This window comes from Cajanus cajan, chromosome 5 (assembly GCF_000230855.2).
Source record: "Cajanus cajan strain Asha chromosome 5, NIPB_CcT2T_4, whole genome shotgun sequence".
NCBI classification, from domain to species: Eukaryota; Viridiplantae; Streptophyta; class Magnoliopsida; order Fabales; family Fabaceae; genus Cajanus; species Cajanus cajan.
In genome coordinates, this window is record NC_138521.1 from 8,006,683 (window position 1) to 8,019,652 (window position 12,970).

Sequence of the window (12,970 nt, forward strand, 5' to 3'; positions counted from 1 at the left end):
GCAAGTTTTCGAGCACTTTGAGCGAATTTTGGCCATTCCGAATGAGTTGTGGGTTGCTCCAAGCGAGCCTGTGTTGTTTCTTAGAAATAGTCTCTAACTTGGGTCGCTTAGAGCAAGTTTTTGAGCGCTTTGAACGAATTTTGGCCACTCCTGTAACAGCCCAAGCAACCCGCATGAGGATATTGTCCGCTTTGGCCCACGGCCGCACGGTTTTGCTCTTAGCGATGACACGCATGCCACCCCAAAAGGCCTCCTCCAAGGCAAGTCCTGCCAACCCATCAGAGTAGCGCAGCGACCCCACATGGCCAGATATTGTCCCCTTTGCCCTCAGGCCTCAGGGTTTTGTCCTAGGCAATGCCCTCATGGCATCCCTAAGGGCCTCCTCACAAGGAAGGTATCCACATCCATATATATGGCATGCTTCGTTCGCCTTCCTAACCGATGTGGGACTATATCCACCCCCCCTCAAGGGAGTCCAGCGCCCTCGCTGGCACACCGATCCGGGCCCCGGCTCTGATACCAATGTAACAGCCCAAGCAACCCGCATGAGGATATTGTCCGCTTTGGCCCACGGCCGCACGGTTTTGCTCTTGGCGATGACACGCATGCCACCCCAAAAGGCCTCCTCCAAGGCAAGTCCTGCCAACCCATCAGAGTAGCGCAGCGACCCCACATGGCCAGATATTGTCCCCTTTGCCCTCAGGCCTCAGGGTTTTGTCCTAGGCAATGCCCTCATGGCATCCCTAAGGGCCTCCTCACAAGGAAGGTATCCACACCCATATATATGGCATGCTTCGTTCGCCTTCCTAACCGATGTGGGACTATATATAGTCCCACATCGGTTAGGAAGGCGAACGAAGCATGCCATATATATGGGTGTGGATACCTTCCTTGTGAGGAGGCCTTTTGGGGTGGCATGCGTGTCATCGCCAAGAGCAAAACCGTGCGGCCGTGGGCCAAAGCGGACAATATCCTCATGCGGGTTGCGCGGGCTGTTACATTGGTATCAGAGCCGGGACCCGGGCCGGTGTGCCAGCGAGGGCGCTGGACTCCCTTGAGGGGGGGTGGATATAGTCCCACATCGGTTAGGAAGGCGAACGAAGCATGCCATATATATGGGTGTGGATACCTTCCTTGTGAGGAGGCCTTTTGGGGTGGCATGCGTGTCATCGCCAAGAGCAAAACCGTGCGGCCGTGGGCCAAAGCGGACAATATCCTCATGCGGGTTGCGCGGGCTGTTACAACTCCGAGCAAGTTGATCTTGTTTAAGCAAAATATTGACTCGTTTAAGCAAGTTGATGGTCAAATTTACCTATGCAGGTATGATGTTCTTGAGGTTCAAATCTGCATATTTTTTGGGTTTGCTTGCTCAGAGTGCCTATGGGGTCGCTCCAAGCAAGCTTGGGTGGTTTCTTAGAGATGTTTTTTAACCTAGGTCGCTTAGACCAAGTTTTCGAGCACTTTAAGTGAATTTTGGCCATTCAGAATGAGTTATAGGTAGCTCCAAGCGAGCCTGTGTGGTTTCTTAGAGATGCTTTCTGACTTGGGTTGCTTAGAGCAAGTTTTTGAGTGTTTTGAACGAATTTTGGCCACTCCGACCAAGTTGACCGTGTTTAAGCAAAAGATTGACTCGTTTAAGCAAGTTGATGGTCGAATTTACCTATGTGGTTATGATGTACTTGAGCTTCAAATCTGCATATTTTTTGGGTTTGCTTGCTCAAAGTGCCTATGGGGTCGCTCCAAGCAAGCCTGGGTGGTTTCTTAGAGATTTTTGCTAACTTAGGTCGCTTAGAGCGAGTTTTTGAGCACTTTGAGCGAATTTTGGCCATTAAGAATGACTTGTGGGTCGCTCCAAGCGAGCTTGTGTGGTTTCTTTGAGATGCTCTCTGACTTAGGTCGCTTAGAGCAAGTTCTCGAGTGTTTTGAACGAATTTTGGCCACTCCGAGCAAGTTGACCTTGTTTAAGCAAAAGATTTACTCGTTTAAGCAAGTTGATGGTCGAATTTACTTTTGTGGTCTTCATGAAAGTTGTATTCCTAGATGTTGGCTTTCCAATGACTTTAGAATCATTTAAAAAGGAGGTTTAGAACTCCAGTTATGACCTTTTTAGCAAGTAAAGGTCAAGTTGTCAATATTTAGACAAACTATTACAGTTTTTGTGATTTTTAGTATAGTAGATGATGGAATTAGAACTTGAAGTATTCATAAGAGTTGTACATAACCATTTTAGCTTTCATATGAGATAAATATGAGTTTAATTGGAGTAGTATAACTCCTTATGTATTATTTTATGTGAAGGTTGTCATTATATGATAGCTGATTCATGTAAATTATATGTTGATACATGTTGTATGATGAATATGAATAGATGTTTTGAGTTCTATAACATGTTGTATGATAATGGTTCTACATGTATTGATTGGACATGATATATGTAGATGTTTGTATGATTGGATGATAATGAGTGTTAGTTGTTGTACATATATAATGATTTTGGAAAGCATTGATATTCCCTTTATGGATGATGTTGTTGTTGATCTCTTTATGTATTAATTGGATGTGATGCATATAGATGATGTATGGTGATGTTTGGATGTTGAGAATGTGATATGATATTAAAGCATGTTAGCTAACTTAGGACTTGAAGAGAGAAAATTATTTTGAAAAATGAAGATCCCACATAGGGTATCTAGGAGTGGTGCTCGGGTAGGCCACTATTGGAAAATCCTCTTTGAGTAGTTGTGTCTCTTGGAGTGAGTTTTTGAGGTGTGTTGAGTCTTCTCTAGGTCTTTAGTTAGTGGTTGAGTTAGGTAGGAGATCGAGGACTACAACTCTTAACTAAGTACCTAGAAAGGTTGCGTGACTCCTTGAAGATGGCTAGTGGACTAACTCCACATATGACTTGGTAATGCATGTCAAGGTTGTGGTATACTCAATTATACCACTCCTAAAAGTGGACTCTGACTTTTTTAGTGTAAGTGATTAGACCTGAAAAATCAAAGGAGGGATTGGTATCCCATTTTGTTATGATCGAGTTGGCTCTTTGAGCATGAAAACGATTGAGTTGGTTCAATAGGGTGGAATTCACTTAGACTGGTCACATTGTTAGGAGATATTTAGAGGTGAATGCATGATGACATATTGATTGATGTGTTTGCATATGATGGGTGTCAAGGTGTGTGTTCGTATGCATTGTTGATGTCTTATGTGACATAATTTGGGTGAGGTGCATGTTTACTTGGAGTGCTATAGTTTTCATGTATGGTTGGGGTGTGATTTTTTGTTGATAGTGGTGCTACTGCGTGTAACTTGTATAATTGTGTTCGACCGACACTAGAATATCAAATTATTTTAGAATTACTGAATACATGTGTATATATATTGTCTATATTAATATAGGTGTTTTACTCTTATATTCATGTTCCCTGTCTCTCTCTATATATATATATACACACACAAATAAATATATATATATATATATATATATATATATATATGTATGTATGACACATTCTCTCATTTAATCTTGAATGTTCTAGTAAATTAGTTTTTGCTGCTAGTGATAGAAGCTTCATTGAGTGTAATAACTATAGCAGATCGATACTAAGTTATTATTAAAAATATCACTTTATTTTTAAATGAACAATATAATAAGAAAATATTGGTTGAGTACCATATAAAAGTTCTATTGCTACTCCCACTACAGAACCATGCAAAACTTACAATTTGTCTCAAGCAGTAACATTTGCATGGTTTAATTTACGCCAACTGTTGTCTGGGAACTATTTTAACTCTTACCCCTTCAGACGTTGACCACAGAATCTTGTCTTTGTTCACCAGGAGGACGGGGAGAATGAGAATGGCTGAATTGAGGCATCAACATGTTAGATGTTAAGATGCTTTGCTATTTCTTTTTTTTGGTACAGAACCTATGAACTGCAAAATATTTCTTTCCACATTTCGTCTTTCGTTACGTGTACAATCGGATAACCAACGTCATGTAAAAGAGTTTCGCTAACCAACAGTTATGGCACAAACAAATACAGTAGACACCACCAGCAACACAGACATCTGAGAACCTGTACAATGTCATGCTTGTGAAGCACAAAATCTGTCGGCAATAAACTCCAAAACACAATCACAGTTGCTCATCTGATCCATAATAGAAGTGGCAAAATAAGCTAGCTGCAGCATCAAGCCACAAAAAATAAAATCCATTTTGAACTTCTAAAATAAAATGTGCCCCGTAAAAGCTTATTTTGTAGGCTTTTAACAGGATTTGAGAACTAAAGTCCAAGAACTAAGTCCATAGAAAACCATAAATAAATAAATAAAGACTAAAAAAGTACATATCTAATTCGGATTTAAAAATAAAAATTTAAATCTTACATTTCATCAAACAAGTTGGACCAACCTAGTTAGCCAAACTCATTTTGCCCACTCTGGTTTGCAAGGAACCCTGTTATATTAACACCAATAATACCTATTAATTCTGGAATACACCGAGCGGCAATCAAATATTTGACAATAATACCATAGATATAAAAAATTGGCATGTAAATATTCAAGGCTCATATCTGCATTGCTAGAAAGTACTATTGTCGTAGAGAAATTTGATTTCCAGAAACATAATTCTCCAAGACCAACTAAATCCTTCCCCTCTAATCTTCACTAGCACATAATAATATTAAAAAAGGATGAAATCTAGCGCTCTATCTGTATAGTTACATGACTGATGTTATAAACCCTTTTGATATAGTCTATAACCTTGTCCAGCACCATGTCTGCATCTGCTTCACGTCTGATTTTAACATGACAAGCTAGCAAAACCTTTCCCACTGTAATGGCCCATATATGCAGTTCATGAACAGCCACTACATCTTCCATATCCAACAGCCCCCTTTCAAGCTTAGTAGCATCAATCTCACGAGGTGTGCTTTCCATCAGGACTTCCAAAATGTTACGCAGCATATTGATAGTTGTCACCAAAACAATGACAGAAAATATTAGAGTGCAAATTAAATCAACTATTTGCCATCGAGGTTCATACCATATCACTGCTCCCCCAATCATTACTCCAACACTCTGGATTGAGTCCCCAAGCACATGCAGATAAGCCCCCTGTACATTTATGTTCCATTGCTTCCTCTTCTTAGTTCCATCTTTTGATTCACCAAGAAGAGGTTCAGTAACCTCTTTGTGAGCATGATGGTGTTCTTGATCATCATGAGTATGTTCATGCTTTTCATCATGATGGTGTTCATGATCATCATGTGTGTGATGATGCTCATCTTTTGTATGCTTAGCATCATGATGAGTCGACACAGAAATTCCATGACTGTGGCCATGACTATCGTGGCTGTGGCCGTGACCGTGACCGTGTCCATGTCCATGACTGTCATGTCCATGACCATGGCCATGGCCATGATCATGACCCAACAACAAAGCCATAATGATATTAACCGCAAGACCAAATGCAGAAACTAGAAACATTAAAAACCCATCCACATTTTTAGGACCAGCAATGATTCTATCAATGGCTTCGTATACCAGAATTCCAGCAAGCAACCATATTAACTGGATAGAAACCAAAGCACCAAGAATCTCTATCCGGAAAAATCCATATGACTGGCGAGGTGTAGCTTCCCATCCAGCAGCCCATAAAGAAAATAAGGAGATGGCAAAGGCTGCAACATCTGAAAGCAAATGTGCTGCATCAGTCAATATGGCAAGACTGTTTGCCTTGATGCCGCCAACAACTTCAACCGTCATGAAAATAACACAAAGAATCACTGCCATCAATAGCTTTCGCATAGATGTTGATCTTTCCTCAGAATCCTTAGAGATGGATCCAGCGTCTGCAAACCCACATGGTGCTTCCCCGCAAATCTTCCTTCCGCCATCAGGAGAATCTCCACTGATCTCAATAACTTGCGAATGCTGAGAGCTTTGTGCTTCCATCTACAATATACAAGAAAATGTAACATTTAATGAGTTGCAGAAAAACCATACGCTCTTTCAAGCATTAAACAGAAACAATAAAATATTATAACAGCCATCAATAACTTTTTACAGTATATCTGGGACAATTTGATCCCACGGGACACTGCTCTAGAAGTAGAATAAGTAATTAAAAAAAGAACTGGCTGAAAAAGTGTAAGGTTTGGTGATACAACTAATCCACTATGAGCAGCTCTACCAACCAATTATCAAATAGTACATATAAGACTTGTATTAGTTGTGATGGTGTTATAAATCAAACAGAGCTCTCAACGACACTCTTTAATAATTGGCTAACACAGTTTTCTTAATCAATAGCCCACACCTATGTGTCTTTCCCTGTCTGTGATTTTAGTCTATAATCCATAAGCAACAATTTGGGTAATCAGGGTATAAAAACAAAGTCAAATAAAACCATGTTATATGAGAGAATAAAATGTGATATTCTTTTTTAGTTGGAAGAGTGAGATACAATCTCATATGGACTTAGCCAATTGAGTAAAATTGTACCACGACTATAATAACATAGATCATAAAAGAAAGCAAATGCGAAATAAGTAGACCTCAAGCATTGATGCTTAAACAATTGAGTAATGTTATATCCCCCCAAAACATCCTTTCTACCAACCTCCTAGTACTTTATTTAATATACTTTATATAAACAAGTATAAATATTTATAAATAAAAAGAAAAAAAAGGTTAATAAGTAAATGAAAAAGTAAATATATTTAATATTTTGGAAACATAAAAGCATTTAATATCTTAATAAGGAGGATTGTTCGGAAGAATAGGCACGAGGATTTACAAATAGTCAAAACAATGTATATTTCCAATCACTATGTCTATGTGGCAGGAAAACATTACTTGACAGAGAAAAGCAAAAGTAAGAAACTGAAGGACAAAATTGCAGTTTACAGATATGAATATTCCTTTGGACAATGAAAAGAGAAAATACAAAGATATGTTCTTTTTGCATTCAAAATATCCTCGTGTCTTTATTATGCTCAACTATAGACATTAGGACCTGAACATCGAAACCACAGTTCAAAGTAAATTGATAAGAACCTTGGGAGAACTACACCACAAAAAGTTAGTTGTTGTAGTTAGAGAGACCAAGATCTTACAAAACCTATACTAAAATCCCATACTTCAAATGGGGGCTTTGAATGGTTAAACAAGAATAGAATCATATCTAGAAACTCTAAAGAAAAAGTTTGAGAAATGGATAATGGTGACATGGAAAGAGAGGGGAGGCCTAGGAGCTAAAGGTCATGAAGATAGAGGAAGTTCAACATGAGATACTGGGATTTCTGTCCACTGCAACAGTCAGATTTCCAATCTGCCCAAAATAGTCAGGAGGAGGTGAAGAAGGATTGAATGAAGAAGGGGGTGTTTCGACACAAACAAAAGAGATAGTGCAGAACCATGATTCAGATGAACAGTGGAGAACGTTGGAAATTCTGATTTACTTAGGAAACAAAGCTTAAGAACTAAAAAAGACCTTCTTAACTTGTGGTGAGCGAAAGAGTATCACTGTGAATTGTGAAACTGTAAAGCACAGAATGAAATTCCTACGAAAGAAAGATATAATACGAATTGGTCAGAACATACTACGACTCAATCCATCAAATCAGAAAGCCTTGGAAAGCCTGGTAGGTTACAATTGCAATCCCAGATCAAATCAAATACTTATAAAAGTAACAGCTTTATGATGTAACAATCCATTAATTATAAATATAAGGGCACCGATATGCATTGGTAAATTAATTTGTTATCCTGATAACTAGTCAATCATAAAATGTTTAAACCAGTCATTGGGTTGTTGTGCATGATAATAATTACGATAATGTGATTGAATAATAAACCCACACAAGCAATACATATTTTGTTAATAACTCCATGATTGAAACATGATAATCTCACTATTACTGAGTGATTTAAACTAACCAACATGGTAAAACAGATTTAAACCAGGTCTGAAGAATCCCTTTACAAAAGAAATAATCAAAAGCAAACAACTTGTAACTTGCAATTAAAGAACAAAACTACATTATTGTTTGGCTGGCAAATTGAAGAAACTTGAAAGTAAGAAAACCTTAAAACGAGATGAGCATTAGCTCAGTCAGATATACAGAGATACATTTATAATCGACAAGCTCCAAAAAATATTCACATTCACACGCCAAGAAAGGATTGAAAAATAGTTTGAAGGAGTTGCAATAGCCGACATGCATGTGCCAGTTATAATTATATTTATAAACATGAGTTCCTTCCCAAAGAATTATCAAAAGAAAAAAAGAACAAGGGAAAGAGTAGGCACAAACAGGAGGCAACAAGGTCAATAAATCACATCTATACTCCAAGATTCAAATTAACATATAACACAAAAACAAACGAAGCAAAGCAGAGAAAACACAGGAAGATCAAGGCATCCTTGCACAATATAAACAATATTTATAGAAGCATGGAGAATAAAAAAAGAAAGAAAAAAAAAAAAAAAAAACAAAAGAACTTGACTTCTTAGAAGCAGAAAAGAGAAATGGATAGCAATAAAGTCAGCAGAGAAGAAGACCAATATGCGGTGGATATGATTAGTCAACACAAGGACAGTGAATATAGCCGCCAGGAGCAGAACACAGTTACCTAAATGTAACACCTCAAATTCTCATACTTTAATAGAGATAGAGAAATGATGCAAAAACTATGAAGCATTTAATTGATTAGGTGAGAGATTCTCATCATCATCAAGTCCCAAAACAGAATAGAACCTTCTAGGACCCCGACATATAAAAAAAATCACAAGTCACAACAACGAGGGTTCGGTTCACCTAAACAAGATTAAGAAAGAAAAATTTGAAGACGCACGTAACAGAGGGTGAAATCATGAGCATTAAAAGAAAAAAGGAGGAAGCGTTGTGGTTGCGGAAAATGTTACGTTATGACGGAGTCAGTTGGTGTGGAGAAGGAAAACGCGATTCTGCGCAGAGTTTGGAAGATGAAAAAGGGTTTTGTAATACGAAGGAGATAAGAAAAGCGACGGAAAAGGTGGAAGAAGAGAAAGGGGATGTATAGAATAAATGCGGATGCAGTGTTGGAGCAATGGGCCTCACCGTTCTGGATCGCTCCTCCTCCTTTCTTCTCTGCTGCCTGCTGCTGCCTGCTGCCTCCTGCTGATTCCGAATCCTTCTCTCTATAAAAGAGGGCAGCCAAAATTTTCAGAACCAATTTGAATAACAGATTTTTATTATTTATTATTATTATTATTAGTACCAATATTACAACTGCGTCTGCTCCATTCTAACCACTAAAAACCCACCCCGGTGCTTTTTTCTTATTCTATAAACTATAAACCCACCTAGTGGTTTCAATTTTATCTTCTTTTCTTTTTTTTTTTCTTAAATAAACAAAACTGAATAAAAGATATAACCAGATTTACTTAATTAATATTACTAGAAAAAAGACGCTAAATATTTAATCAGATTTGCTTCCGTGAAAAAATGAGGGATTATTATTTTTAAATAAGACAACTTTTTTTATATATTTTTCTATTTTATTCTTACATAAAATACAGCATCAGATATATTTGTCATTAAAAAAGTTGACATAAAAAAGTGTTTCCTTTATATATTATCATATATATAGAGAACAAAAGGAATGAGATATTAATTTACTTTAAGAGTAAGTTTATGTATCTTTATTTCATTTAATAATTCATATTTTACATCAAATTTGAACAATCTAACTATTAAATTAAAAAAATTTTAATGTTATATAAGTTTGCAAAGTTTTTAAAAAAATTGAATTTTTTTTATATTTTGTTGAATAAATTCAAATTAAAGTATAAAATATTTTTATGAGTATTCTTCAATTCAAATTAATGTAACGACGTATCAAAATTTCAAATTTTACAGATTTAATTTATACATTAAGAACTTTTAATTTAATAATTAGATTATAAAAAATTGATGTAAAATATGAGTTATTGAGTAAAATTTAAATAAACTTACTATTGAAGTAAGTCATACGTAGATCAATATATATGTGTATATAAGAATATGAATATTCATTATGGTAAATCATATTTACTTATTTCTAAATTTTAATCAAGAAATATTATGAATTTAAATATGTTTACCTCATTTTAAATTTTTAATTATTTTAAAATCTTTTGTTAGTTTTTCTAGTGATCTCTTTTATTCTTTATTATTAATTTTAGTTAGTTTAGTGTTGAGATATAACTAAATAAACAAGTAATACTAAACTAGTTTTTTTTTTAATGTAATCATATTATTAATGTAAATTCTCCTCGAAAAATTTGAATTAGTTCTCTTTCTGATAATTTCTTTTTTTCCAACAAACTTTCTAATAATATTTTTTTTCCAACCAACTTTCAAGTTAGTTAAGGTAATAAACATTATTTTAAAATAATATAATTAGATTATTTATGTGTATAGTTTAATTAAACAAATATCTATTAAAATGTTCATGTTTGTTCCTTATTTTTTATATTTAATTAGATCGAATTGATCTTTTAAAATAATAATAATTTTCTATTTTGCAATACACATTTGAATCAATTTATAACATGAAATTTCTAACATTATATTCATTTATATGAAAATTATGAAATTTAATTAATATTCAAATTCAAAAGGACTACAAGAATAATGTGTGAAAAATATATCACACGAGTGAAAATATATTTTTAATTTTTAATTAACTTTTGAACTTATTTATATACGATTTTCACCATATTTATAATATTTTTTTATGTGAATTTTTGTTGCATTCAATAATTTTCATATATGTGAGTTCAATGAAACAAGTTTTAAGTCTTAAATTACACTCTTTAAAAAAGTCTTAAATAAATATTGTTTCAAAATGATCAAATCAAATCAAATTTAAGAAGTAAATGACGAAAATAGACATTTTAAAATAGAAGAATCAAAATAAATATAAAAATAAGATAAATAAGTAAAAATATAAATTAGAATAAATAAAATAATTAGATATAATTTACTTTTATATTTATTTTGATTCTTCTATTTTAAAATGTTCAAGTTTCAAGTCTTAAATTACACTCTTTAAAAAAGTTAAATAAATATTGTTTAAAAATAATCAAATCAAATCAAATTTAAGAAATAAATGACGAAAATAGACATTTTAAAATAGAAGAATCAAAATAAATATAAAAAAATAAGATAAATAAGTAAAAATATAAATTAGAATGAATAAAATAATTAGATATAATTTATTTTTATATTTAAAATTTTTAATATATATTACGATGTTCAATTTTATTGATTTTATTGTTCTTGCTTTTTAATTCATTAATTTACTTTTTATGATTGTATTTCCTTAAAAATTATATTTTTTTAATATATTAATTTTTATTTTTGAGACATATGTTAATATATTACTTTTATTTTTTAATATATTACTTTTCATTTATATAAAACTCAATTTCTTATCTGATATGTTAATTATTTTTAGACTAAAATATTTAGAAATTATATGAGCATTAATTAAAAAAAAAAAATAGAGTAAGGATAATTTTAGAATAAAATATATAAATAGGACAAATTTTTTATTATTTATTATATAAATTATTTTTCTTAGTTGATAAATTAGATAATTAAATTTTATATACAATAATTAGATTATATGTTATATTCGATCAAAATTAATGAATTGAGACGATATCATTTTTTATAATTTGTCTCATTATTAATTATTCAACTACCATTATTTAAAGTGGTACATTTATTTGAGAGTAGATTAAATTTATTATCAAAAGGTAATACATTTATTTCTCATTAATATGTATATAGAAATTTTAAATTATAATTATTATAAAAAATATTTATAAAGTAATTTATGTGACAAATTTAATATTAAATATTTTATTTAGTATAATAGTTAATAATATTTGAACATATAACTGAATTACTAATATTATTTTTTTCTCAATCATGCAATATAGATGTTTTTTTTTCCTTGTCGTGACGCCTCTCGTCAGTCACATGTTTGTTATGACTTTAATCTAACTGTACTAGTAAGCACCCTTTCGGTCATGCAATAGGCCGAAAGGAGCGCCCAAACTAATGAAACGCACCAATTGGCACCCCTTCAGTCGGACAATAGGCCGAAAGGGGGGGCCCGAACCAAGGAGCCACACCAACTGCCCCCTCAGGTCAGGAAATAGACCGAAAGGAATGCCCTGGCCGAACACCCCTTCGGCCCCAAGCTTGGCCGAACACTCCCTCGGTCTCGTGAGTAGCCAAAAACCCAGAGAAGGGATCTGAAGCTATTCAAAACACCCTTTCGGCCCCAATCTTGGCCGAACACTCCCTCGGTCTCGTGAGTAGCCAAAAACCCAAAGAGAAGGGATCTGAAGCTATTCGAAACACCCCTTCGGCCCCAAGCTTGGCCGAACACCCCATCGGCCCCAAGCTTGGCCAAACACTCCTTCGGCCTCAAGCTTGGCCGAGAACCTGAAGAAAGAGCCTATGATAAACACGTGACAAGCCAACTGCCTACTTTGCATTAATTACCATACCAGATTAAGACAGGATTAAGGTTAAGTCATGTATTACCCATTTCCCAAGGATGAAGGCCCATCAGGCCCACATATGTCGCTATAAATATACAGGTGGTGTGACATAAATGAGGTACGTTAGTATTCCCGCTAATGCATTTATTGCTCTGAGCCGAACACTGACTTGATCGTCGGAGTGCCTGTGCAGGTACCCTCCCCCACCACGCGGAGCTAGTGTTCGGTCAACACGGAAGATTCAGAAGGACTTGAAGGCAACTAGGAAGGATCAAGGAGAAGAGTGTTCTTACGCAGGAACATTTTGGCGCCCACCATGGGGCCGAAACCAGAACGGTTCTCGACCTTGAAGCGAGATGGTACTTACAAGAAGTCAACAGGAGAACGCAGCCGCAGAGTACCCCTACAGGATGCCCC

At 34.9% G+C, this 12,970-nt stretch overlaps 1 protein-coding gene across 5 annotated transcripts; it reads right to left on the minus strand.

Annotated features, from left to right (window-relative positions):
* Nucleotides 1-4,540: 4,540 nt before the first annotated feature.
* ZAT (zinc transporter) lies at nucleotides 4,541-9,269 on the minus strand. Of its 5 annotated transcripts, none has more exons than XM_020348009.3 (2): nucleotides 9,111-9,269; nucleotides 4,541-5,961 (listed from the first exon to the last, which is right to left on the minus strand). In XM_020348009.3, exon 2 carries the CDS (start codon nucleotides 5,959-5,961, stop codon nucleotides 4,705-4,707), a length of 1,257 nt encoding a protein of 418 aa, XP_020203598.1. In that variant the 5' UTR covers nucleotides 9,111-9,269; the 3' UTR covers nucleotides 4,541-4,704. The 5 variants fall into 5 exon arrangements, with proteins under 5 accessions (XP_020203598.1, XP_020203599.1, XP_082930995.1 ...); XM_020348010.3 differs by lacking the exon at nucleotides 9,111-9,269 and adding an exon at nucleotides 8,936-9,069; XM_083074869.1 differs by lacking the exon at nucleotides 9,111-9,269 and adding an exon at nucleotides 8,866-8,886.
* Nucleotides 9,270-12,970: the final 3,701 nt, after the last annotated feature.